The 27,055-nt window shown below is 42.5% G+C and overlaps 1 protein-coding gene across 2 annotated transcripts in view; it reads left to right on the plus strand.

Moving 5' to 3' along the window:
- HDLBP (high density lipoprotein binding protein) overlaps positions 1-27,055 on the plus strand; it is a 74,115-nt gene that overhangs the window by 12,207 nt on the left and 34,853 nt on the right. The window contains exons 1-3 of one of the 2 annotated variants that reach the window (XM_087424565.1): positions 19,306-19,395; positions 24,345-24,409; positions 25,757-25,869. In XM_087424565.1, the coding sequence (XP_087280691.1) occupies positions 25,794-25,869 (76 nt within the window). In that variant the 5' untranslated portion in view covers positions 19,306-19,395; positions 24,345-24,409; positions 25,757-25,793. Of the gene's footprint in view, positions 1-19,305; positions 19,396-24,344; positions 24,410-25,756; positions 25,870-27,055 lie in introns of those variants that run through there. The other variant, XM_004427751.3, reaches the window with a different exon arrangement.

Raw genomic sequence — 27,055 nt, forward strand, 5'->3', positions numbered from 1 at the left:
GCTTGAATGGTCAGAGTCATTTGTCACCCCTCTCCTATATTGATGTGTTTATTTCCAAATTACAGGGTTTATTTTTTCTAATTACAAAAGTAGTACTGTCTTCCATTTATTTTATTTTATTTTTTATTTTATTTTATTTTTATTTTACTTTATTTTATTTTGCTGAGGAAGATTTGCCCTGAGCTAACATCTGTTGCCAGTTTTCCTTTTTTTGATTGAGGAAGATTAGCCCTGAGCTAACATCCTTGCCAGTTTTCCCCTATTTTGTATGTGGGTCGCTGCCACAACGTGGCTGATGAGTGTTAATAGGTCTGCATCCGGGATCTGAACCCGAGAACCCAAGCCGCCGAAGTGGAGTGTGCTGAACTTAACCACCACGCCACGGGGCCGGCCCTCCATTAGTTTTTGTTTGTTTGTTTTTTGTTTTTTTTAGCTATCTTATACTTACAGAGGAGTTGCAAGTACAGTACAAAACACTTTTTCTTTTTTATTTATTTATTTATTTATTTTTTCCCCCCAAAGCCACAGTAGATAGTTGTATGTCATAGCTGCACATCCTTCTAGTTGCTTTATGTGGGACGCGGCCTCAGCATGGCTGGAGAAGCGGTGCGTCAGTGTGCGCCTGGGATCTGAACCTGGGCCGCCAGCAGCGGAGCGCATGCACTTAACCGCTAAGCCACAGGGCTGGTCCCAAAACACTTTTTCTGAACCACCTGAAAGTAAGTTTGGGACATGAAACCTCATCACCTTTGGATATTTTGGTGTGCCTCCCACAAACAAGACACTCTCCTCCTTAATCACAATACAACCATCAAAGTCAGGAAGTTAACATGAAATACTTTGCTACCTTCAGACGCATTCACATTTCATCCAGAGGATCCAGTTCAGAATCACTTTTGTTGTCAGGTCTCTTGAGTCTCCTTCAAGCTGGGACATTTACTCCATCTTACCTTGGCTTTCCTGATCTTGACACTTTTAATGATTACGGGCAGTTATTTTGTAGAATGTTTCTCAGTGTGGGTTTGTCTGGTGTTTCCTTTTGATTAGATTCAGGTTTTGCATCTTCAGCTGGCATAGCACAGAAGGGATGCTGGGTGCTTCTCTTTGCATTGTATCAGGTGGCACACGATTTCACTTTGTCCTGTTACCAGTAATGTTCACTTTGATCACTTGATTAAGGTGGTGTCTGCCAGGCTTCTCCACTATGAAGTCTTTGTAATTAGTAAGTGTACTGTGGGGAGATGCTTTTGAAGCTAAGTATCTGTTCCTATCAAACTTTCAGTTTACTCATTTATTTATATCAATAGAGGCTAACAGTTTTCCGTTTTATTCAGTAGGCTATCATCCTTTATTATCTATATATTTTTTTGATGCTCATATTGTCCCAGGTTTGGCCAGTGGGAGCCCCTTAAAGCCAGCTTCTGTGTCTCGATACATCCCCATTATTTGTTTAGCACCTCTTGTTTTCTGGTGCAGCAAGATACTCTGGGCTCTTCATCTACTTTCTGCCCCAGTCCTAGAATCAGCCTTTTCTTCAAGTTGGTACTCAGAGTCTGGGCACCAGGTAGGTTGTTGTTGGGGTGTTACTGACCCAGGCCCTCTCAGTGGACAGAGCTGTGGAGAGAGAGTGTGTGTGTGTGTGTGTGTGTGTGTACATTTATAAATGTACACACTTAGAAATACATATATATATAAATGTCCCTGTATTTATAACACACTCATGTCTATTTTTATATCTTTATATATTTAAAAACATGAGTTCATTCTGGTACCTCCAATTTCAATCTAATACCACAGGGTTCATTCGTTTCTCCCTTTCCAAATTGGTAGCTTCCTATTCCAACAGTGACAGTCCTAGATGCCAGTGTCCCCAGTAGATTTAGTTATTTGATTGGTCACCCTGTAAGCAGTCTCCTGTTGCCCCCTCTCCCACACAGCTGCCCTCTGTCCTCTTGATCTCACTCAGCCTCTGATACCCCAGCTGTGTAGGCACCTTCTTATGTGGGAGCTCATATCCCAGTTTTTAAAAACAAAGTCCTGTACACTCTCTTTTTACCCTTTTCACGGTGTTATCTGAGCTCTCTCTTCATTGCTGGTGACAGCATGCCTCCTGTATGTTGTCAGCGTGTCACTGTGTTGTTACCATTTCTCACTGATGCATACTTGTGTTCTTTCCAATTCTTTGCCTAGGATAGTGCTGCTGTGAGTCTTATACCTGTTATGCCTTCATTTTTAAATTGTCTTCTAATTTTATACATCATCAATCATTGAGTAGCCTATTATTCCTCACCATTTCAAAAATTGCATCACTATTGTTCATGTTTGTTGATCTCATAGAGTAAGGGCTGAATGAGGATGAACATCTATTCATGTGTTTATGTGCAGTATGTGTTAATTTTCTATGAACTGTGTGTTCATATATTCTAACCTATCCAGATATTTTCCAAACAGAGAAAAACTCTATTTGTATCCTAACTTCTCTATTAGATAGTCTATGCTATATAAAATTCCTAAGCTCTAAGAGTCAAATGAGTCATTATTTTCCTTGCTGGTGTCTACAGTCTGTATCATCAGTAGGCTTTTGTACCCCCAAATCACAGGTTTTCCTCCTCAGTCTTCTAGTGCCTCAGTTCTTGATTGTTTACCCCCGGATCTCTAATCCAGCTGAAGTTTATTTTGGAGTATGGTGTGAGGTAGGGATCAACCTTTATATTTTTTCAAAGTGGATAGCAAATTAGCCTAATTCTGTTTATTGCCTAGTCCATCCTTCCTCGCTGATTTGAAATGGCACATGTGTCAAATGATAAACTCATAGATAGACATGTCGGCGTCATTTATTGCTTTGTTGTCTTCATAGTGTGCTTTGCTAATTTTAGGTGAATCCCAAATCCCAACTCTTTTTTTTTTTTGCCAAATAGTCTAGGTTAGTTTTATTTTTAGGTGAATTTGGGAATGTTTTTTATAGTAGAAAAAAAAAAACAACCTACTAGGGTGTTGTGTTAGTTTCCTAGGGCTGCCATAATAAATCATCACAAACTTAGTAGTTTAAAACAACCGAAATTTATTCTCTCACAGTACTGGAGGCCAGAAATCTGAATCTGGCAGGGCCACACTCCCTCTGGAGGGTCTAGGGGAGAAACTGTTCTTTGCCTCTTCCAGCTACTGATGGCTGCCTCCACATTCCTTGTTTTGTGGCCCTATCACTCCCATCTCTGCCTCCATCTTCATATAGCTTTCTCTTCTTTATTATGTCTCTTTGCCTCTCTTTTATAAGGACACTCATGATGGCATTTAGGACCCACTCAGATAATCCACGATAATCTCCTCAAGGTCTTTAGCTTAAACACATCTGGAAAGACTTTTTTCCAAATAAGGTATCATTTACATTCCAGGGATCAGGACCTGATCTCTTTATGTGGCCATTATTCAGCCTATCACAGATGTTTTTTGGTGTTTCCTTGGGGGGTAGATAAACTTGGAGATAACAGACGTCTTTGTGATAAGTCAGCTGGACTGAGACTTGGCATCTTCTCCATGATTCAGACCTCTACTCTGTGTGTTTGTGTGTTTTATTTTGCCGACTTACTGAACTAACTTTCAGTTTTCCTAGCTTTTCATTATATCAGAGGGGTCTTCTAGACCGATGGTCGTCTGTGAACAGTGGCATTTGTCTCTTTGCTTAATTATGTCTCCTTAGGTTGCACATTCGTTTGACAGTCTTTTACAATAGTAGACATCTTTGCCATTTTGTTACTTATTTTAATAGGATGATTTTAGCTTTTCACTAAATATGATATAATTTTCTTCTGGGAAATATTTTCATAGCCATTTCTTTCTAGTCCTGATGTTAAATTCCATAGGAAGCAAGGAATAGATGCTGAATCTCATTGGTCTTTTGGGCGTTTTTTTAATGGCCATCTAGCAGTCATGTATATATGTTTATTTGTCGTCCTTTGAGCTATAAAGGTGAGATGTATACGTTTCCTAATATTGAATCCTTACTGCATTTCTAGAACAGACCCTACTTAGTCATGGTGTCTTATTCTCTAAATTTAGTGCAAAATTATTGGGCTGGTGTTTTGTTTAAAATTTTACATATGTGTAAACTGGTTTGTAGTGGATAATCTCTTCTTTGCAGCATCCACTCATTGTTTTGGGGAGGCCAAACAGTGCCTTGATTTTCCTCTGGGGAGCCACCCTTTCCACCATGTACAAGCCATTGTTTTGGATGAAATGGCCCAGCTGCATGGCTGGACCCTCATTGGCTGTAGCTAATAGACAGATCCCATCCCCTTGGCCCCTTGGCTGCAGTTATTGTTCCCCTAATGGGCTCAGAACCCAATTAATGCCAGTGAGATACAAAAATAATTTGTGGGGCCCCCATGGGGCAAAGAAGCTCTTACTTCCTTGGGAGCTACCAGAAGATATAATTACTGCCATTTGTAACACTGTTCATATTTCAAAACCAGGCAAAGATAATATTGTATCATTGTGAGCTTGTATTCTGTGTGTTCTTTCCTTTTCTTTGTCAGACTGGAAAGAGTTAATTGTTATTTAATTGCTTTTTTCAGAGAAACTGATTTTGGTTTGGATTGACCAAGCCGGCTGTTTTTTGTTTGTTTTGTTTTCTATTTAATTCTTCTTTTGTTTATTTATTCTCTCTACTTTCTTTGATTTTCTCTTTCCATCCTGACTTGAATGCGTAGCTCCTTTGTCTTCATTATTCCTTATAACAAAATTTACAAGTTTGATTCACCCTCTGAAGATGGCTTTGGCAGCATCCTGTAGACCTTGATAAGTAGTGCTCTTTGATCTTTTTCTTTTTTAAGCGTTTTTGTTAGGAAAACTTTCAAACATATGCCAAAATAGAAGAGAATACTGATGTCTCATATCCTATATCCCAGCTTTAACATGCCAGCATTATGCCATTTTTGTTTTATCTTTCTCTGCTCCCCCACCCCATACTTTTCAAGTTGGAGTATCTTCAAGTAAATCTCAGATTTCACGTTACTTGTAAATGCTTTAGCATTTATCTTTAGTAGACAAAGGCTTTAAAGAAATCATACCTAACAAAATTAACTATACTTTGTTAATATCATCCAATATCTATTCTGTGTACAGTTTTCTCCAAATGTTACAAAATATGTTTTACACTTGGTTTGTTTGAATCAAAACCCAAAGAAAGTCTCCATACTGCATTTGGTTGATGCCTCTTAAGTGTCTTTTAAAATCTATAACAATTCCTTTTCCTCTTTTTTTTCTTTCTAATGCCATTTACAGGGCCATTTGTGCAGTGGAATGTCCAACATTCTGGATTTGATTGATTGTAGTTATAGTGGTGGTATGTAGTGTGTTTCTCTGATCCTCATATTTCCTGTAAACTGGTAGATAGGCCTAGATGCCTAATTGGTTACAGGTTTGATCCCCATCCCCCATCCCTGCAGAGGTGGGGTGGAAGGTAGGGGGAGATGAGGTGTTAAGAATATATCATAGATTGTTCTGTGTACTTTATATTGAATTACACCAGGAGGCATAATGTCTGGCTGTCTTTTTTTTGTGGTGTTACGATCAGTGGGTACAGTGTCAGCAGGCTGATTCTGTCCCTTATATAGTTCTTTATAAACCAGTTATCTAATGGGTTTAACAGCCATTTTGCCTGTATCCATTGTTTCATTGGTGTGTTAGTTGCCTATTGCTACTGTAACAAATTACCACAAACTTGGCTGAAATAGGTCTTACTGGGGTAAAGTCAAAGTGTCAGCAGGGCCTCCTTGTGGAGGCTCTAGGGGGAGAATCTGTTTCTTGCCTTTTCCAGTTTCTTGAAGCTGCCTGCACTCCTTGTGGCCCCTTCTTCCATCTTTAAAGCACGTGGTTTTAAGGGCACTTGTGATTACATTTGGGTCCCACTATATAACCCAAGATAATTGTCCCATTTCAACATTCTTAACTTAATTCATCTTTAACATTCACAAGTTCCAGGGATAAGGACCTGGATGTCTTTGGGGGCCATGATTTAGCCTATAATTGGCAATTGCAAAATGAAGATTTTTCTAATTCTATTTCTACATTTATTGGTTGGCATTCTCATATAAAGAAAGTTTCCCTTAGCAATTCTGGTTATCTTGAAATACAGTTCCTACTGGAGAGAGAGGAGAAATGAATGGTTTCTTTCCTTTATCAGTGTTTAGAATGTGTTGGGACTAGCAACTCCCAAAGTGACAATGCATTTTTGTGGCTTTTCCCCCCTAGTATTATAAACTTGTGGATATGTGTATAATTGTGTTTCAACTGTTGAAGCCATTTATTTTAATGCTCATATTGTGCTCCCAAGTTGCCTTCTGTGTTCTTTGGACATGACCCCATTAGTCTGTGACTGCTTCCTTGCTTTCTGCCACAGCAAGATGTCCCATCCTTTCCATATTCTGTTCCAGACCTGGAATCATCATCTTTCCAGGAAGGCCTGGTTCCTTTTAGTGGGAAGTAGTGTCTGGATGCCACAGTTGTGTGCTGGGAGTGCTCACTGCTGCCGCGCTGTTTCTCATAGCAGACGTGCCTAGGAAACAGTCATGAGTATAGATATTTTCAATTCAAATAAAGATTTGCATGGTTTTTACTTTAATATGTATCTTTTACTTATGATGAAAATTTTGGATTTTAAGGATGTTAACTTGATTACCTACTCACTTTATCCTACAATGTATATTACTTTTAGAATAACAGTACTAGTGTTATTAGGATATATCCCACTTGGAATATACCATTAAATTATTGTGTTTTAAAGTTACATTTTTTCTGATCTTGATGCCACCAATGTAACATTGTTAGATTCACTTCAATTTTTTTAGTAAACTTTGTATTGAAGTATAGTAAACATACAGAGCTATGCAAATCCTTAGTGCGTATGGTTCAATGAATTGTCACTAACTGAATCCACTCATATAACCCGCATCAAGATAAAGAGCAAGACATATTTTATGTATTTTTAGAGTTTGTTCTTCGATTTATATGGTTCTAAAAGCAAAGCTGTGAATGATGGTATATTCAGATGAATTTGGCTGCCATTCCTGCTCCCCCTCCCTTCTTTCCTTCTCCCATTGTTTCCTTCCATTGTTTCATATATACATAACACTTGTATTTCTGGCTCTCTCTTAGAGTAGGGTAGCATACTTTGCACCTGCTGTCCTCCTTCACCTTTTCTCATTAACCATATACCCTAGAAACCACGCATACTAGCGTGTGGAGATCTTTCCTCTGCTTTTATGCTGCATATTATTTCATTGCATGGACATAGCGTAATTTATTGTCATTCTCCTCCTGATGGGGGTTGTGGTTGTTTCCAGACTTTGTTAGCTTTTTATTTCGCACTGTTTCTGCTATTGCCCTTCTACAATCCTTTCTTCACATGGTAGCTAGGGTTCATCCCAATGGGGTGCTTAATGTCTGCTTGGGGTTGGCCTCAGCGGGTTCTCCCTCGTCTGGCACCCCCATGCTGATCTGGACCCTGCAACCCACCTGCTTCCTATCCTTGGCTCCCTGTGGAGCCACAGACAAGTTGTCTTTATCATCCATCCCTCTTTGGTTGGTACTGGTTTTCTAATATATTCACGTGCCACATAATGATGTTTCGGTCAATGACAGACTGCATATATGACAGTGGTCCCTTAAGATTAATACCATAGAGTCTAGGTGTGTAGTAGGCTATAACCATGTAGGTTTGTGTAAGTACATTCTGATGTTCGCACAACAGAGAGGTCACCTAACAATGCATTTCTCAGCACATGCCTGTGTTGTTAAATGATGCTTGACTGTGGTAGAGTTAACAGTTTGCTCTTGCTCTGCTGGGCTTTCTCTCCTGACAGATGAAAACGTCTTAAGTTCCTGCTCCCTAGATGCTCTTACAGCGTGGTGGCCTACTCTGAGTCCAGGATCTCAGTTATCTGACTCAGGATAGAATAAAATATCTCTGCTTTGGTCTGTGCGTTGTACTTGTATTGGAGTGCGCCTTCATGTTGAATTAGTTCTTTGCGGGGACAGCTATATCATTAAGGGTTTCCAGGAAGTCTTTAAATCCAAAAGTTGGATTTACTCCCTAGAGTAGACTCAGAAAGATAGTACTGGAAGAGATGGTAGAGTCCCACCTCCTCATTTGACAAACAACAAATGGGGCAAGTGAAGAGATGTGACATGCCCAGTGTCACCAAGCAGATGGCACGCTTTGCCCACTGGAGAGGAGAGAATCCGAAGACTGAATTTTTCTGATGTTTGTTTCTTCTTTTGTGGAAAAGCGTTACATTTCTATTTGGATAGGACTGGTTTTAATTCCTAAGTATTTCCACCCGTGGCTTTAGCTAGCTTTGTATCCATAGCAAAGTTTTTTATAAACATGAGCTAAGCTCATGGAACTTTTCTATGTAAATTGTAGGAAGAAAAATTAATTGTAGGACTGAGGGAGAGACTTCCAGAGCCCTCCTCTATAGCCATTCCATCCTTGTCCTGCCCTTGCTATTCTTCTCTTCCCAGAAACACCACTACATTGATGGGAGGACTTACTGTGGGCCCCCAAGCCTGTGGTGAGGAATATGTGTATACAGGAGCTGCTCTGAAACATGTTACATGGCATTCAGAGACATGAATAACCCAAGGGTCACGCCGATGCATTTCCACCTGGAAGCAGTGGTTGGTTTCTTTAATGAAACAAAGAGTTTTAGAGATGGAAACTCTAAAGAGTTAAGCCAGACGGTCACCTAGTAGGGAGCATGTCACCCGTGGGAAGGGCTCGGCCCAGTTTTTCCAGAGTTCAAGTCCAGCGAGGCGTGCTCACTCTCAGGGACTGTTTTCTTTATGCTGAGGTGAAATGTGTCTCTGCCCCTCATTGTTCCTAGTTGTGCGTGCTGGCAGCTGGACAGAACTCAGTCCTTCTGTATTGCTCTCCAAATACTTACAGACAGCTCTTAGGTATCTTCCAATTCCCAAGGGTTTTAACAAGTTACTGTCAAGTCTCATCTTTTCTGTAATCAGCAGTCCCTCACAAAGAAACTAACAACAAAAAAGTCTTACTTCAGACTTCTTGCTGATAACATGGTCTACAGAAAAGAAATTAATTCTTGTGACTCTGCCTTTTGCTGGTTTGTAGTATCTGATGTTACTTAATAGTACTCTTTATTTCCCTTTCCAAATGGAAGTATCTCTTGAAAAAATAAGGAGCATCATATAATGCGGAGCTTTTCTCCCTGCTGCAGTTAACTCTCATGAACACTTAGCAAATGTCCGTCTGTAATTTCTAGACTTGTCAAAACACACTTTTTTTTGGTAAGCGTATATGAAATATATACTGCTTTTACGTGTGCTCACCTCGCAACTTAGTAAAATTGCTGTCTTTTCGAGTCAGTAAGTGCAACCCCCCCCAACCCCCACCTTTACCCTGACGCTGATGTTTCTCAGTACCTGGCTCTGTGCTTCTATTCTTCTCCTATTCTCAATGGCTTGAGTATCCTCCTAGAGATATTTTATGCTTATACAGATGTCTCTCTCTTGAACACAACTAGTTACATACCAGTGTAATACAGAGCTGCTCCTCTCTTGTTATTGACACGGAAACAGGGTATGTGGTTGAGGAAGGGGCGTTCATTCATTCACCAATCATTGATACAGGGCTAAGGGCTTGTATTAGAGGGTCTGCTGACTGAATTCTATGTAGTCTCTTCTTACATAAACCAAACTCATAATATGTCACCTAGGACCTTCAGTATCAGTTGCTTTTAAGTGGTTCAAGAATTTAAGACATGGGGCCTGCCCTGTGGCTTAGCACTTAAGTGCGCGCGCCCCGCTACTGGCGGCCCAGGTTCGGAACCCCGGGCACGCGCCGACGCACCGCTTGTCAGGCCATTGCTGAGGCGGTGTCCCACGTACACCAACTAGAAGGATGTGCAACTATAACATACAACTATCTACTGGAGCTTTGGGGAAAAAAGGAGGAGGATTGGCATGCATGTTAACTCAGGGCTGATCTTCCTCACCAAAAAAAAAAAAAAATTTAAGACGCTTTCAAAGCAATTAGAATGTAGGATTCCTTGAGATTTTTAAGGTTTTTTTTTTTTTTACCTGACACAGTTTTTTAAAAGCAACCTGCCCAAATGTGATAAACTTAATCATAGAAACATTTCTCTTCACTCTTATTTCTTTATTTTGTATTATTTTTAAATTGTGTGGTTATATTAACAAGCAGAACTGGCATGAGCAGGTTTGGGAACAGGCATACCCCATCACAGGTGGGAGCTGGAGTTGAAGGCACACAGAGGCAGTCGGTTAGTGGAGAGTGGCATCAGTCCTCAGGTTTGCTGAGGGAGTGACCATGTGGTCGTTCAGCAGGTCATTTGTGGAGGTCAGTTATGAGACTTTGTGCTGTACTGTCATTTGTTTACCCATCCGCTGCTGATAGAAACAACACAAACGGCCAGTCTTTTGTTCCTACAAAAATGCTACAGTACATTTATCTTTGGGCACATGTATGAGTATATAAGTGAGAAATTCTTAGAAGTAGGAATTGCTGGGTCAAAGAATATTTGTATTTTAAATTATGATATGTAATCAAATTGCTCTCCAAAGAGACTACATCATTTTTTCCTCCTCCAGCCACACTGGTTTTCCCATACTTTCCTCAGACTTCCTCAAACAGTCCTCAAACTTCATTTTTGCCAAACTGAGAGGTAAAATGTGGAATCTCTTCCTACCTTCAACTTGCATTTTCTTTTGTACATATTAAATAAACATTTCCTGCATTTCTGTGAAAGGTGTATTCTTTGCCCTTTTTTTTTTTTAATGGGTTGTTAGAATCCTTGAAAGAAATACTGTAAACTAAACTTGGTCACTTCTTTGCCAGAAGTCTTTGAGACTACCCTATGCTACACACTCTGGGTGTTTCTGGTAGGGGAGATATTTTCATCACTGAGATAAGTACCCATTTTGTATTTTTTCCTCTATTCTCAATTTATTCATTATAAATAAGAGATTTGTAATAAATGATTTGAGATTGTTTCCTTTAAGACTGATATATAAAGTTTATTAATAAGAAAAACCATTTGTAAGGTTACATTTCTGCTTTGGTTTGGGAAATTAACTCTATAGCACTGCCGTTCCAATAAGAGCTACATATATAATTAAGTATTTTCTAGTGTCCACCTTAAAAATGTAGAAAGAGGGGCCGGCCCAGTGGCATAGTGCTTAAGTTTGCATACTCCGCTTTGGGGGCCCGGGGTCCACAGGTTCAGATCCCTGGCGTGGACCTATGCACCGCTTATCAAGCCATGCTGTGGCAGGCATCCCATATATAAAATAAGAGGAAGATGGGCACAGATGTTAGCTCAGGGCCAGTTTTCCTCAGCAAAAAGAGGAAAATTGGCAACAGATGTTAGGTCAGGGCTAATCTTCCTCACACACACAAAAAAATGTAAAAAGAAACAAGTGAAATTAAGTTCAGTAATATGTTTTGCTTAACCCCATCCAAAATATTATCATTTCAACATGTAATCAATATAAAGTTAAGATGTTTTACATTGTATTTTTTCCTACTGAGTCTTCAAAAGCCAGTGTGTATTTTAGACTTACAGCACATATCAGTTTGAACTAGCTACATCTCAAGTGTCAGTAGTCACATGTTGCCAGTACATATTGGCCGCACAGCTCTAAAGAGGAGTGTTTCATTTCATTTCTATGGAAATCTATTAACTTACTCTTCTGAAGCTAACATTTGTCCCATCTGCTTTTTTAAAAAAGTTATAAGGTGTATTTATCTGACATGAGTTCTTGAATTAGGCTCTAAATAAATATTTACTCATCTGTATAAAGATATGCTGATTGTTTCAGTATTTATAAAATTAATGTGGTAGAGTACTACATTAAATGTATTCATTTAGCATAATGTGGTGTGTTCATTTAGTGCAATTAAACACTAATGTCCCCAAACAGCGAGATGCCTACTATAGGGTAGATTATCTTCCTTGATCTTTTTTAACAATTTACAAAGTCTCCAAAAGTTTACAAATGGGAAACTTGTAAAAGTTGAGGGCTTAAACAGCTAGCCAGGATGACCCAAATAGTGTCTGAGCAAGATTCTGAACTTAGGTGTCTTGATAACAGGTTTGGTGTTCTTTATACAGTCTCTTCTCACTATCAGTGCCCATAATGACTTAGCTAAAATTTGGGTCAAGTTACGTATTTTCACATTACTGAGAAATATATGAATCTACTAAGAGTAACAGTGTCATTGAAGAAAATTCTAAGTTACCCTTTCTGTCACTTCCTGAAAAGAAATGAAACCGATGGAATTAGTGGAGAAAGAACAAAGCAATGTAAAGGAAAACATGGACTACAGCTATTTGTTGCTTTCTCATCTGAACTTGTAGTCCTTTATTTTAGGGAAACAAAGCTGCTGAGTTGAATGTACATATGGTAATAAATATTATCTCTGAGCCAAAGAAAGGAAGCTAGTTTTGATGTGTTCGGTATTAGAATATGCTGTAAGTCAACTTGGGTTGACACTACAGTTTATAGCCAAGTATAAATAAGCTTGATCATAAAAGGAGTTTATTTAGCATATTTCAGCTCTCAAGAGGGATGAAAACATACTCTTCGTTGCCCTGACCCGACTATCACACTCAGTGTGGAAGAGCAGACTGCTCAACACTCCTGTCCCTTAGCGCCAGCTTCCTGCAGGATTGCACGGCCTCTGAGCAAGTATCAGCCCTGAGTGGCTCCCACAGCCTCAGCGATGTCCTCTGGCCCGCCTCTTTTCCTGACCTCCATCAGCATGGCCCCACTTCAGTGAGGTCCTGTCAGGTAATTAGGTAAAGCAAAGAGGATAAGTAGCATCAATTAAACACCTCAGTTTGTCTATCCATGTTTATCCGTTGACAGGTTGTTTAAAATTGTTGGCTGTTGCTAACAGTGCTGTGATGAACATTCTTGTATTATGTTCTGTTTCCTTTTACTCACGTGGGAGAGCTTTCTCCTAAAGTATAGATCCAGAAGTGGGATTGTTCTCTATCTTTGCATCTTAAGCCTTAATAGGCATTGTGAGTGGTGTGAAGTAAGAACCTAGGTTTTTTTCTCGTCTAGATATCCAGTTTTCCCAGAGGCATTGATTGTGTAGTCCATCCACAGGACTCTGATGAAAGTGATGTCTCTCCATGTTGGGGCTGTCTCGTCTGTTCCATTGTTCTGTGCCTGTCCCTGCACCAGCACAAAACTGCCTGAATTACTATAGCTGTAAAATCTTGATACTGGGGAGAGCAAGTCCTCTCCCACTTTATTTTCCTCAGAGTTGTGTCAGCCATTCATGGCCCTTGATCTTTTGTATCAACTGTGTTGTATAAATATAAATTGTTTATGTAAATATTTTTTAAATTGTATATAAAAATTGTGTAAAATCTAGTTATAAAATTCCATAGACACATGCACAGCCCTTTTGAAATTTAAGTTGCATTTGCATTGAATTTCTAGTCTAATTAGGGGAGAATTACAGTCTTTATGATTAAGTCTTCCTGCATAGATGAACATGGCATTTCTCCATTTATTTAGGTGTTTTCTGTATTTTGACAAAGTTTTTTATAATATTCTCTATAAATCCTATTCTTATTAGATTTATTTCTAATAGTTTGTTGCTATTAGAATAGTATATATAGAATAGAATAGTATAGTATATATATATATAGAATAGTATAGTATAGAATAGAAATAATAGTTTGAAACTATTATTTCTAATAGTTTGGAACATAATTGATGTTGTATACTGACCTTGTTTCCAGAAAACTCTGAGTTCTCATAGTGCATCCATAGATTCTCCTGAATCTTGTACTTGAACAGTTGTAGGATGTGTCGTCTGTGAATACTGGTGGTTTCGTTTTGTTTCCAATCCTTATATGTTTCTTTTTCTTGCCTTACTGCTCTGGCTAGAATCTCTAGTGTAGGTTCGATACAATAATGCTCAGTAGCACCGTGCAACCTGTCAGTAAGGGCTTTTGGTAGGCACCCAACATCTAATTAGGGAAGTGTCCTTGTAGTCCTAGTTTTTATCAGGAATGGGTGAATTGTATCAGATTCTTTATTTGAATGTTTTGAGATGATCAAATCATTCTTGCCCTGGTGCTAATAATGTGGTGAATTACTTTATTTTTCTAATATTGTACCACCTTGCATTATTGGAATAAACTTGAGTTATTATTATATATTATTTGTTTTTACATTTCTGGATCAGTTTGCTAGATTATTTTAGGCTTTTGCTTTTAAGTACCTAGGTGAAATTCACATGTTCTTTTCTCCTCTTAAGCTTTTCTGGGAGGTCTTCAAGTTTCCTAGCTTGTGAGTGAGTTGGGAAGATAATCTCTCAGGGCTTCTATACAAAAGCTTCTGGGCCTGCCGTTTTGTTTTGATTTTTGTATTTGTTTCTTTGAAGATTGGAGAAGGATGGTGATTTAAACTTTCCATTTCTAACAGAATCCATTTGGGTAACTTATTTTTTTAGAAATTGCCTATTTAATCTGTTTTCAAGTTTTTGATAATACTTTTTTAATAGAATTCTCGTATGATTTTTCAGTCTCTATTGTAGCTGTAGTTTTTGACCCCCTTTGAATTCTTAATATTGCTTATTTATACCTGTTCTTTTATTCATTGATCATTTTTGCCAGAGATGTAACTGGTCTTTTTTAAAGACTCAGCTGTCGGTTGTTTATTCCCTCTACTATATGTCTTTGAATTCATTAATTTCTTATCTTCTTTCTGCTTTCTTTAGCTTTATCCCATTGTTTTTCTAATTTCAGGAGAGGATGATTAACTAATTTTTACTTTTTCTTCTCCACTAATATGATAGCTTAAGGTTATAAACTTGTCTCCAAGTAACACTCTGTGTTCATTCAACACATTTGGACGTATAACTGCTTTATTGTTCAGTTCTAAATATTTTCAGGTTTCTTCTTTCACCTATGAGTTATTTAGAGGCAAGTTCTTAAATTTTCAGGCTTAAAATTTTGAGTTGACTTTTAATTGATTGTGTTATGGTCAGAGAATATTACTGTTATAATATTAATTCTTTGCCCTTTTCTGCCTTAGCTGCTGGCCAATTTTTATGAAAGTTGTATGCTTGAAAAGAACATGTCATTTTTAATCATTTGGCAAAGGATTGTATAAATTATTAAAGTTAGGTTTATTAATTATGTTGTTTTAATTTTCTGTACATTTTTAGTTTCTATAATCTATGTTGCCAAAAGAGTTGGAGTCAGTTTTCCTCTGTAATCCTGGATATATCAACTTCTAGTTACTTTCTGTTTTTATTTTATGTATTTTGTGGCTGTGTTTATTAGATACATAATCAGAGTTGATTGAATTTTTTATTCTTGACCTTCTTTGTTCTTAATAATGCTTCTTATCCTACAGTTTATTTTATCTGAAAATAATATAGCTAGCCCAGCTTTCATTTGGTTACTATTTGCCTAGAGTACTACTTCCATCCCCTTACTATCAACTTCTGTGTCCTCATGGTTTAGAACTCTTAAATAGCTTATAGCTGAATTTGGTAATTGGCCAGTTTAGTGTATTCACATTAGATTATTGCCGCATTTGGATCATTTCTTCCATTGTATCTGGTGTTGTATTTGGTCTTTCATTGCTTCTGTTTTACGTCTCTGGCTTCCTACTCTATTTTCGTTTTTCTCTCTTTTATTTAATAATTAGTAATACAAAAGAATGTAACCAGTAAGTAATAATGTGAATTGTAGTGATTACCTCTCAACCTACTACCTAATCCAAGATCTAGAACATTGCCAGTAACTTCCATTTGAATGAGAGTTTGGGTTTTGGTTTGAAAGTTAGAAACTTTTTCTGTTTTTACTAGATTAAATTTTTGTCATTCGTCTAACAAGGGCTAAAATCAATATCTGTAACCTTTCCTCAAATAATAGAATGATCTTAAAATATTGTAACTGCAGCTTCCCCTTCCCATCTTATATTGTATTGCTGCCTAGGATTTTAATTTTATATTTTAATTTTCTCCAGATTTTATTGTTATTATTAACATATAGTCAGTGCTTGTTTCACTTTATCTAGGTAACTGGTTTCTTGATCTCGATATTCTTTCTTGCAAGACTCTGGCTTTCGTTTTCTTACTGCTGAAATCAGTCCTTTAGTGGTTGTTTCAGCAGTTACCTATTGATAGTAATTGGCTTTATCTTTGGCCCAGTGTGCCTCTTTCATTCTCATTCTTAAAAGAGATAAAGAATTCTTAAGTGACAGTTACTTCCTTCAGCATAACTGACAGGTGTTATTTCATTGTCCTCTGGGCAGCATTGTGCTCTAAGTGGTCAGCCCTCCATCTTGTGGTGTTCCTCTACAGGTAACCTGTCTTCTCTCTCTAGTTGCTTTTAAGGTTTACTTTCGTCTTTGGTATTCCGAGGTTTCACTATAGTGTGTTTTGGTGTGGATTAATTTAAATGATCTTGCTAGCCACCTGTTCTCTTTTGGGGAGGGGAGAGGAATGTTGTTTCTTTACATTCTAGAATTTTCTTCACTATTTTTCCAATATTTTCTGTGTTTTGTATTTTTCTTCTGGAACTCTTATTAGGCCTATGTTGGACTTCCTTATCCTCTTATCTGTGGTTCTTAACCTCTTTCATTTGCTCCATCTCTTGAATTTTTTTTAATATCATCTTTATGTCTTATGTCTCTAATCACTGAGTTTTTTATAGTCTCAATGTGATTGTTCTGTCATCTGAAGTTCTTGAGTCTTTATTTCAATTTTCTTATTTTTTGAATTTTGGACTTTTAACCTCTCTATAGTGTGGTAGATCTGTGGATATCCTTTGCAGCCTGATGTGAGCTTTATTCCCTCCTGAGTGGGACTGCTTTCTGTTTTCTTAATTTCTAGGTTTGGGCTAGGGGTTCTTGGACAAATGGGGTTGTAGGAATTTGAGCCCTAAACCTTTATTGAGTACTACTAGTCCATGGTTATTGGTACTCAAGAGGTGCTCCCTCCTAAGGTCTTCCTTCTTTTGAGGGTTAGTCCTTTTGGGAGTCAAGGCTTTAAGGGGGGGGGGGTGTTTGTTTTAACCTTTTACCTTAAGCAGGCCCAAAGCGTCTCCCCTGTCCCCTTGACGGCTGAAAACCAAAATGTCACAGACTGATGTTCACCTTTTGACAAAGGCAGCCATAAGGGGTTTGCACATCATTTGGTGTGACCAGACATCTCAAGATGCCTCTACAAACTATTAGTTTCAATGCACTAAAGCTTGCTGGGAAGAAAAGCTGGTCATAATTATCAGCACAGAAGCATCCTGGGATGATCTGTAGCACAAATTTAACATTTGATTAAACATCTTTTCTTAATTAGATATTTTTTAACCAACTCTTTTAAAGCCTCCTGTGTACCAGCTACTCTGTGAGTTTCTGCCTGCGTTCACTTCCTAGCCTCATTGGAAGTTCCTTGACAGCGGACCTGCCGACTGTTCCAGAATCACTGCCCTTTTCCTTCTTCCTCATCCCCAGCTCCACAGTGCTCAGCCCTCAAAAACAAAAAACAATAAAACACACTTGTCTGAGTTGCTGGTTGGTTAATCCCTGTGGAAAGACTACCTACAAACCACAGTAATAACACAGGAAGGGGTACTGAAGAGTTCTCTGGTGCCTAAAGAGGTTCTTCCAAGTCTAAGGTGCCACCTGCCCAGGTACCATCCTAGTGACGTAGAGCACTGCTTTGACAATGTCGTCCTTGGCTCCATGTGGCAGAGTGTTCTCTGCCTTCTGTGGTTTCTCTCCCCCAGTGATGTCTTGCAGTGCTCTGGCCTTCTGCCGGCTGTGCTGAGCTTCTCCCCTACTTGACATCCCTACTTGGCCATCCAGTGGGCATCTCAGACGTCATGTCCCCAACATGAACTCCTGACAGTTTTTGCATCACCTTTGCCCTTACTGATCTAGGCTTCCTTCAGTCTCCCCACCTCAGTGTGTGCAGCCAAGAACCTCCCTGCCATTCTTGACTTCTATCATGTTTTGTGTCCTGTTAATAAGGAACTTTTTGGTGCCACCTCCCAAATCTGGCCACTTGGTTCATCTTCCATTGCCAACCATAGTGGAGAGCCATTGTCATCTTCAGACTGAACAACTGCAGTAGCCTTAACCCTCTCCATCCCTTCTCTGTATACTTTGACAGTGTTCCACTAAAAAAATACATCTGGTCATGCCTTCTGCCGCTCGAAAGTCTCCACGAGCCTCCCATCATCCCAAGCAGCACCTCTATCCTGATACAGGCTGTGCTGACCTAGCCCTGGGCTTTCTGTCTAACCTGACCTCGCTCTTCTCTCAGTGCCTGATATGCCCCTGCCTCTCACCCTGTGTGGGATGGTCCCATCTCCAAGTATCCATGGTGCCCTCCCATACTTCATGCAGAATTCTGCTCATATGCCACTTAATCAGAGGTACAAACTGCCATCTCCACAGATTCCTCCACTAGGCCCTTAATAAAAAAGAAACCGCCAGCTATCACCTATTACACGGTGGATGCAGACCTGATTTGTGATTCTCACCCACAAGGGTGGGAGCCCCCTGAGGGTAGGGATTCTGTCCTGCTCATTCCTGAATCTCCAGGGCCAGGCACATAGTAGGCACACCAATTCTTGCTATATGACTGGAGATAATGCACTCTTTAAAGGAAAGGGGTTCTACATTTGTGAAGGGAGTTAAGCTGGTAGCCAAGGAACAGAGGAGGGATATATTAGAGAAGTAAGGGACAAAAGGAACAGAACCACAGGCGATGAGGGAGTGAAAATCTGTGCTCCAAACTTTGGGGGCATGGGGTATGTTCCCATGGGAGTTTTGCTAGGCTAAAGCCAGCTTGTCATCCAGCTGTTGGAAGTTGCGAGTGGTTGGGGCCAACAGTTAATTTCCTTTGCGTTGTCTTCGAGGTTTCTTGTTTTCTTTTTTCAGTGGAGAGGCAGTATTACTGGTGACCTCTGCTTGCAGAGCCGCAGTCCTTCCTGCCCCGTTTCTCGGGCGCGGCGCGTGCGGGGCTGCCCCCTGCTTTCTGGAGGTGGTGATTAATTTCCTGACTCCCCGACCTTCCCTCCGCGTAAGAGGCTGCAGAGTTCGTCGGGAGTTGGACTTCTCGGGTGCTTCTCCTGGGCGGGGGCGGGGCGGGGGCGCCGCGAGTGGGGACCCCGGGGCGGGCGACGCGGGGGCGGGGCGGGCGTCGGCGGGCGGGGCAGCCGCGGTCTGACGTGTCTCGGTGGGATTGGAGCCGACGCCCTATATAGCCGCGGGGGCCCGGGCGCCGGCCTCGGAGCGGAGGGCCGGCTTCTCCCGCGAGGCGGGCGGCGAGTGAGCAGCGGGCAGCGGGCAGGAGGGACGCGGAGTGAGCGAGTGAGCGAGCCGGCGGGCGGGCGGGCGGGCAGGGAGGGGGGGTTGCCGCGGGGGCCGGGGTTGGGCGCGGGCCCGGAGGAGCCGGGCGGGGGGCTGCGCCGGGAAGTTGTGGCGGCGGGGGCGCGGGGCTGCGGACGTGGAGCGCGGGGCGGGGGAGGGGGCCAAGGCAGCCCTCCTTCCCATCCCCCCCCAACCCCCGGCCGTGGGCGCCCCCTCTTCCCGGGCCCGGCCGCCGGTGGGTGGCGGGGCCGGCTACGTGTCACCACTGCGCATGGGCCGCGGCGCTGGCACGCCGAGAGTGAGAAACTTTCCCGAGTCCCGCGGCGCCAGCCCCTCTCCCGCCCCGTGGTGGCAGCCTCCCACCCCTGGTCCCGCTCCCCCTGCGCCCCCCTAGTCCCGGCACGGGGGAGGGGCGGCCGACCTGGGCCCAGGTTGGTGACGTTGGCGGAGGCCGCTGCCCCCTCCCCCTCAGGCTCACCCCTCCCCCAGCTCGGAGTCGGTAGTGGGGGCACGGTGTCTGTCCAGCAAGGTAGTGCCGACTGGCTGGCGGGGACAGCGGAGGGGGCCTGGCGGGCCCGGGCGCACCTCCACCTGCTACCCGCCTGCGTGGTCGGAGCCGGGCCCTGCCGCCCGTTGGGGGCTGGAGCGCAACTTGGATGTGCCCCAGGGTCCCGGACGAAAAATACATTACGGAAAAGTACCCAATTTGGATGAAAGGCGGGGAGGCCGAGCGCGTTCCTGCCCCTTTAAGCTTGTCCCCGCCCGCGGGCTCGCGTGGCCTGTGGGAGGGCCTGCTGAGGTGGCATCTGCGAGAGTTCCTCCTGCGGGATGAGTGCCGACTTCAGAATTTGGTGGAAGGCGCAAATGCGCGCCCCTTGCTTACCAGCCGTCCGGTCCTCTGCGATGGACCTTCCTAGATTTATGCTTTGTGGTCTTTCAGCCGATTGGGAATTTACATTTTTATTCTCAAGTTTGGTTTATGGGTCTTGAGAAGTACTTTGAAGAAAATTTCCCTTACAAGCTTGCTGTGAGGATAAAAGTAAATTTAATTTTGGAAGAAGAGGGGGAGAAATCCTGGGTTTCAGCTGGAGTTTTTTGATGCCCTCTATCTCCAGTCCTGTCTAGTTCGTAAGGTACTGAGATTCTCATTAGTTGGCAGAGATAAAATTTTTTCTGGCCTGTTACTCATGAATTCTCTTTGCGAAGACTTTTCCTTTTGAATATGTATTTGGCAGAACATCACACAGGAATCAACTTATGCTAGAAGCAAAAAAGTAAAATTCTGCTTTTAGACTCTTCTGTTGTGCATTTGTTGGGACTGAGTTTCAGATGTAATCCACATATGTCTAACTTCACATTTCTCCCAAGTCAGGAGTGCTTGACAGTTCCCTGGGGTGGAAGAGAAGAATCTTGGCTTCTCTCTACTCTGCTTCCTTTTGTTCTAGTTCTGTTTGCTGCGTAGTTATAGTTTGAGATGTGACTTTTTTTTGTTGTGGACATTTACACTCTGAGAAGACTTAAAGTCATCTTTACACTCTGAGAAGATTTAAAATCCAAGTGGAGAATAGTTTGAGATTTGTGTTGGGTGGACTTGAATGCTTCATGTGGGGAAGGTAGTTGAGAGCAACCAAAATGATGAAGGGCCTGAGGTCATCTTGGGAATAACTGAAGGAGGTGGGAGAAAGGGCTTCAAGTATCTGAAGGAGTCTGGTAGGAAAGAGCGGACTTGTTCTCTCTGGCTAGAAGGGGAAAGAAGTTGTAGATTTTGGCACAACATAAGGCTGACTATTCCAACAGCTACGCAGAGGTGGAGGGTGGCCTCCCTTGGAAGGCCATGCAGTTCCTGTCCCTGGTGGCATTCAATGGTTGCAATAGAGGATGTCTGAGATCCCTTTCAATCCTGATTTGAGCAGTATTATTAGGTCAAGTGAGGAACTTCGATAGCAAGTGTTTGGCCTCTGTTGTTTGATAACAGGGCCTATCTAAGGTCTCCCGGGAAATTAAGATAGCAAGTGCAGGAGCTAGGGTGGGGAGCACACCCAGCCCTGATCGCTGTGTGAGGTTGTTGAAAGATCTCCGTGGAGCAAGAATAAGCCTGTTGGGTGTTGTCTGAAGGCGCAGCAAGAGCCATTGGGTAGGTGGCAGGTCAGGGTGGGCATAGAGCTGTGGGGGACAGTTTTTTAGGTGCTGCTTTGTTCAACTAGTGGCAGGTAGACAGTTGGGCTGGGAGCACGGGAGGGGGGCTGAGACTGGCCTTCTATAAAATCTTAGCCCAGAGCCTCGGGTGGGGCTGAGGTGCATATTTACATGTGGCTCATCAGATACGTGTTTAAAATGGATTCTTTAAGATGGGCTTTTGAGAAGTTTATAAGAAAAACAACCTTGTCTGATATCAAAACACTAGATGTTAGATCTGTTGCTTGTTGTGATCCATTCGTTTCCAGCTGTGACAAACTGCCATTTGAAATCTGGAGACTAGAGACCCAGTGTATCCTGTCAAACCAGTCTGAAGTTTTCTGGAGGTCTGTTCCTTCCTCAGCTGCCCGAGGGCCTATGTGCATGTGGGGGTGTTAAAGGTTCTTCAACAGGTTCTTCCTCTGACATGTTAGCAGGTTGATAGCCCTCGCTTGAGCCACTTGGACCAAGGAGTTCAATAGAAGGGCTAGCTGGAATTGACTTCTGAGAAGTGTGTGAGCTGTCTTAGAGGAGACCTTCAGGAATTTATCTCGTCTTGTGTGTGACACCAGGTGCAGAGTGGGGATTAGCTTGTCACAGATCTGTGGCTGGAGCAGACGTGGCGAGTGACTCCACTTCACAGGCTTGTTCTGTGGCTGTCACTGGGCACTGAAGACTTGCCCTGTCCAGGAAAGCAGGAGGACTGGCTGTGAGAGTGCAGAGAAGAGGGTGTGGGCATAGTCATGGTCATGTGGGTAAACCTGGCTTGTTAAGGGGTAGATGTCACTGGATTTTAAGAAGTGACATTGGGCTGGCCCCGTGGCTTAGTGGTTAAGTGTGCGCGCTCTGCTGCTGGCGGCCCGGGTTGGATCCCGGGCGCGCACTGACGCACCGCTTCTCCGGCCATGCTGAGGCCGCGTCCCACATACAGCAACTAGAAGGATGTACAGCTATGACATACAACTATCTACTGGGTCTTTGGGGGGGAAAAAAATAAAATAAAATTATAAAAAAAAAAAAAAAAGTGACATTGGCGCCTGGGATGACCTGGAGTGGGAGGCTGTTCAGGTGGAAGGTCAGCAGGCAAGAGCGTGTGCAGCCTCAGTGGGCTATCTGAGTGAGGAGAGGGCAGGGTAGATGCCTGGGTCCTGGCTTCACCATCGGTGCTTTGATCTGGAACACTTCCATCTTGCCCCTAGACTGGCTAAGTGTAGACTGGCTGGATGCTTGGAATCCAAGGAGTGCTCACTTTTTACACCTTTTTACAAACCCAATGTGTGCGTGTGCTACTTCCATACTTAGATTTCATGGAAAGGTTTTCTTTCTTCCTTGCCTTAATCTTTAAAACTTGCAGATTAGAATTGTTGAAGATATATTCTTAAATAAAATAGTCTTGGTCCTTTTGTCTCCACCTTTCCTCCTTCGTCTCAGGGTGCATCCATGTATCTGTTGGGACTGGGGCCCCAGAGAGACTTCTTGCTTGTAGTACTTTCCCCGAGTGACTCAAGCCCTGCATTTAGAGATTTTTAAAAATTCTGAAATGCCACTGGTCCATGTCCCTGGCTGAGACAGTGAGACCCTTTAAATGTAGAGTCTGTTGATGCACCCCTGACTGCCAGGAACTGTCTTCCTAGCTCCTGAACTGTGCGTACTATGGGCAAGAATTTTGGGATGTTATTCTCCAATTAGGCAGAAAGTTGTTGTTACTGTTCTCCCATTTTAGACACATGCCCTACCTGTCATGCAGTCTACCTTATCGTACCTTATCGGGGACGTGTGGTATTTTATGTAAAGCGGCAGGTACCTGGCAGCCTTGCTATCCTGAAGTCCCCCAAGGCAAGGTGACCCACACCCTCTTACTTCACTGAGTAGTTCTTGGCCCTCCCCAGACGGCCTTTGAAGATTCCTTCCAACCCTGCTATTTTATGGCCTGGTGTGTAAATCCCCAGTGAATTAGAAGGCACCGAAGGAGTTTTATAGGATAACAGCACGAAGAACATAGTAACTGCAAAATACACGAGAATTCTTAAAGACAGTAGCTCTCAGTCACCCTAAAAAGCTCAGGAGCCCCCAAGGTCCACATTCGATTCTCTATTGTTAACACAATATCACAGAACCTTTTTCCTTCTGGTTCAGCAGTCAGAAAAGAGGAGTATAGGAAAAATTAGTCAACCATGCAGGAGAACAAACCACCAATTTTGTGAGGATTTTACTTCAAAATGGTTAAATTAAAAAATTTTGGGGGCCGGCCTGGTGGCGTAGTGGTTAAGTTCATGTGCTCTGCTTTGGCAGCCCAGGGTTTGTGGGTTCAGATCCCGGGCATGGACCTACGCACCGCTTATCAAGCCATGCTATGGCAATGTCCCATATATAAAATGGAGGAAGGTGGGCACAGATGTTAGCTCAGAGCTAATTTTCCTCTGCAAAAAGAGGATTGGCAATGGATGTTAGCTCAGAGCCAGTCTTCCTCACCAAAAAAAAAAAAAAAGGCATTTAAGAGAGCAGGTCCTCCCTCAGGTGCCTAAAAAAGTTGCCCTCTAAAAGTTGTAGACTGTTCAGGTTTTACTGTAATATGTTTTGTTTGAAGCTAATGGCCTAAGGGCAGAGCTTCCATTTTTTTCCCCCCAAGAAATTTGCCTTAGTATTGATATTAGTAACCAAAGTGTAAATGATATTTTGATATTTTTCTGGTTGGGAGGTAAAAGGATCTGTGTTGTAAAATGCAGATAAGTAACTTTTCTCCTTGTTCCCTCTCTCTTTCTGTCCCACACCAGCAAAAGCTGGCAGGCTGACAGAGGCGGCCTCAGGACGGACTTTCTGGCTACTGACCGTTTTGCTGGTAAGTTTGTCCTGTCTGAAGGCTTTCTGTCCCCCGGGGCGTGTGTGTACCTTCTTTCATTATGTTTCATCCCTAAGTTTCTAGTGGTTCTTCAGAGAGAATCGCTATAGCTATACCTCCCAACATGAGCAGTGTGTACACGTGTGTTCTTCACATGTGTCATCTGGCTTCCATCTAATTTAATCTTTTTTTCTTAAATGTAAATTATTTTTGCTCAGGATTATCTGAATTTGGACTTTCTCTTTAGGAATGCAGATCTTAATTTTTTTGAACTTGAGGAGAGGTCTTACTGAGATGTAAAAATTATGCAAAACCTTACTCTTATCAAATTACTTGGCCCTCTTAAACTTTTTTTGCCAAGGTGGTGTAAGAAGACACTTGGTGTGAAGAGAGTGGGTTCTTTCTCATCGTAGTAGCATGGAGCTCACCTAGAGTCATAGGGATGGAAGCTAACAACCCTGCCTCATTGCTAAGTGAGCCCTGTTTTCCAAATAAGGGAGCTGTGGCTCTCAAAGCTAGAGTCCCACTGAGTACAGTGGCACTCAGGAGTGGGATCTGGAGCCATGCTGCATGCCTCCTGCCCTGAACTGAGGAACCAGCTGCAAGTCCCCTTCCACACCTGGGAGAGACAGGCTGTCTGAGAGTAATCAATGAGCACTTGTCTGAGGCACTTCACGGCCCCACCCTTTGGTTCCCTGCTGTTACATTGTTGCCACAGAACTGGGTGAGGGTGCTCTTCCCGCCAGGGGCCAGTCAGCATTGTGAGACTGTTCAGTTCACTGAGCCCTTGCCAATGCTGTTTGATTGGCTTTTTGTAGCAACTTTCATGTGATACATTTCATAAGCATCAAGCATCAAGAAGCATGTGAACGAACAAATGAACAAAACACTGAGATAGTTGTTAGGAGAACCATCCAGATGTTGATGTGTGTCTGAGGTGGGTTAGACGTGTGGTAGGTTCCACCTGGCCCCCGTGGGTGGAGAGAGGTGGGGTGCAGACTGTGTCTGAGGCCCCTGGTGAGGAGGGGGTGCTGTGTCTCTGCGGCTCCTGGTCATCCTGGTTCTGAACCTCTCAGCTGGAGCCTCCATCTCTCCTCAGTTACAGGGCACCTTTTGAGGGGACAGTCGTCCAAGGACCCTCCTTTACTTGGATTTTGTCTTTTCATCACTTGATGAGTGTTTGGGTATCACCTTACATCAGAGGTTGTAAGTGAGAAAAATAAGGTGTAGTTTGCTGCTAAAAGAGAATTAAACCCTTGGCTAAAACTCTCAGCTTAACAGTCTCATAAGTAGCTGAGAGCTGCTGTACCTTGCCTTTCTCTGCTGACTCGTTCCCTCCTGCTTCAGTGGCTCACCCGGATTGTGTGTAGGCGCGAGATCAACCATGAGCTCCGTTGCAGTTTTGACCCAAGAGAGCTTTGCTGAACACCGAAGTGGGCTGGTTCCGCAACAGATCAAAGGTGACAGCCCCTAACATCTCTTCTTGTAAACTCGGAGACACCTCTCCATCCAAAACCTTGTCTGATCTTGTGCCCTTTCTAGGAGTACCTTTTGGCCCTGTAGTTGTTGGGTAAGGCCTACCCGTTTGTGAGCTCTGTTTTGTACTACCCTTGTGTGCAGGGTAGAATTGGCCAGGAGTAATAGACAAATCTGGATACAGTAAGATTTAAAATTTGGACGACTTTCTGGAAAACCAGTGAATTTGACTATTGGTAATGAATGGGATTCTTTTTCAAAATTGCTGTTCCCCAGTTGTGTTGAACTAAATTCTGGGCTGTGAAGCATCCCAGAGCACTGTCAGGAGCCCACTTTGAGGACAAAGGCTGGATCCTGGCTTCTGAGTTCTCCAAGGCAACTGGCCAAGATTGAGAGTGCCACACAGTAGAAATAGAATATGTCTAAAACATTGTCATTTCAATATATCTTTAATGTAAAAATAAAAACTAGTATTTTACGTTCTTTTTTTCCTCTTCAAAATCTGGTATGTTTTTACAACTACAGGACAACTTGATTTAAATGCTAAATTTTCAGTTGAAAGAGTAAATTGTTCTACTCCGAGTTGTTCCAGATACTCTTGTTTTCTAATAACTGAATTGAGTATCAGTTCTTAAGTTTAAAATTAAAAATTGGCTTCCTCAGTCACACTGGCCATGTTTCAAGTGCTCATTTCTAGGGCAGTCAGGACTAGATGCTGCTGCTTCCTGGATTCTGAGTGCCTGCAGGACTCCATCTTTCCACCTGATCCAGCAGTCCTGTGGGGTCTGCATTTTTTCCATTTCCCAATGAGGGCCACTAGGCGCTGACAGAATCCAATTGCTTGTCAGCACTGAGTCTTTATGCGCATCCAGGGATGGCACAGCCACATGGCTGGAAGTGATGAACCTGGAGTCGGATGCAGGCCTGTCTGTTTCCAGAGGTCACCCCCTGCTCTGTGTGCGTATCCACTCACAGTGGGTTTATTGGGCTCTGCCATTGCCACACACTGTGGCACACACACTTGGCCCTGGGTTTTTGGGGTGATCCAAGACAGTCACGCTCCTGCTTTTATGGAGCTGTGGTTCATGGGACAAAAACGTGAATGATCAGGGCTCTTTGGAGGACAGAAGTGATTCATGATGAGGGGACCTAGTTTCCACAAGGCTTGCT

The sequence above is a fragment of the Ceratotherium simum genome, chromosome 37 (genome assembly GCF_057802395.1).
Source record: "Ceratotherium simum simum isolate JZ-2026a chromosome 37, ASM5780239v1, whole genome shotgun sequence".
Lineage (NCBI taxonomy): Eukaryota > Metazoa > Chordata > Mammalia > Perissodactyla > Rhinocerotidae > Ceratotherium > Ceratotherium simum.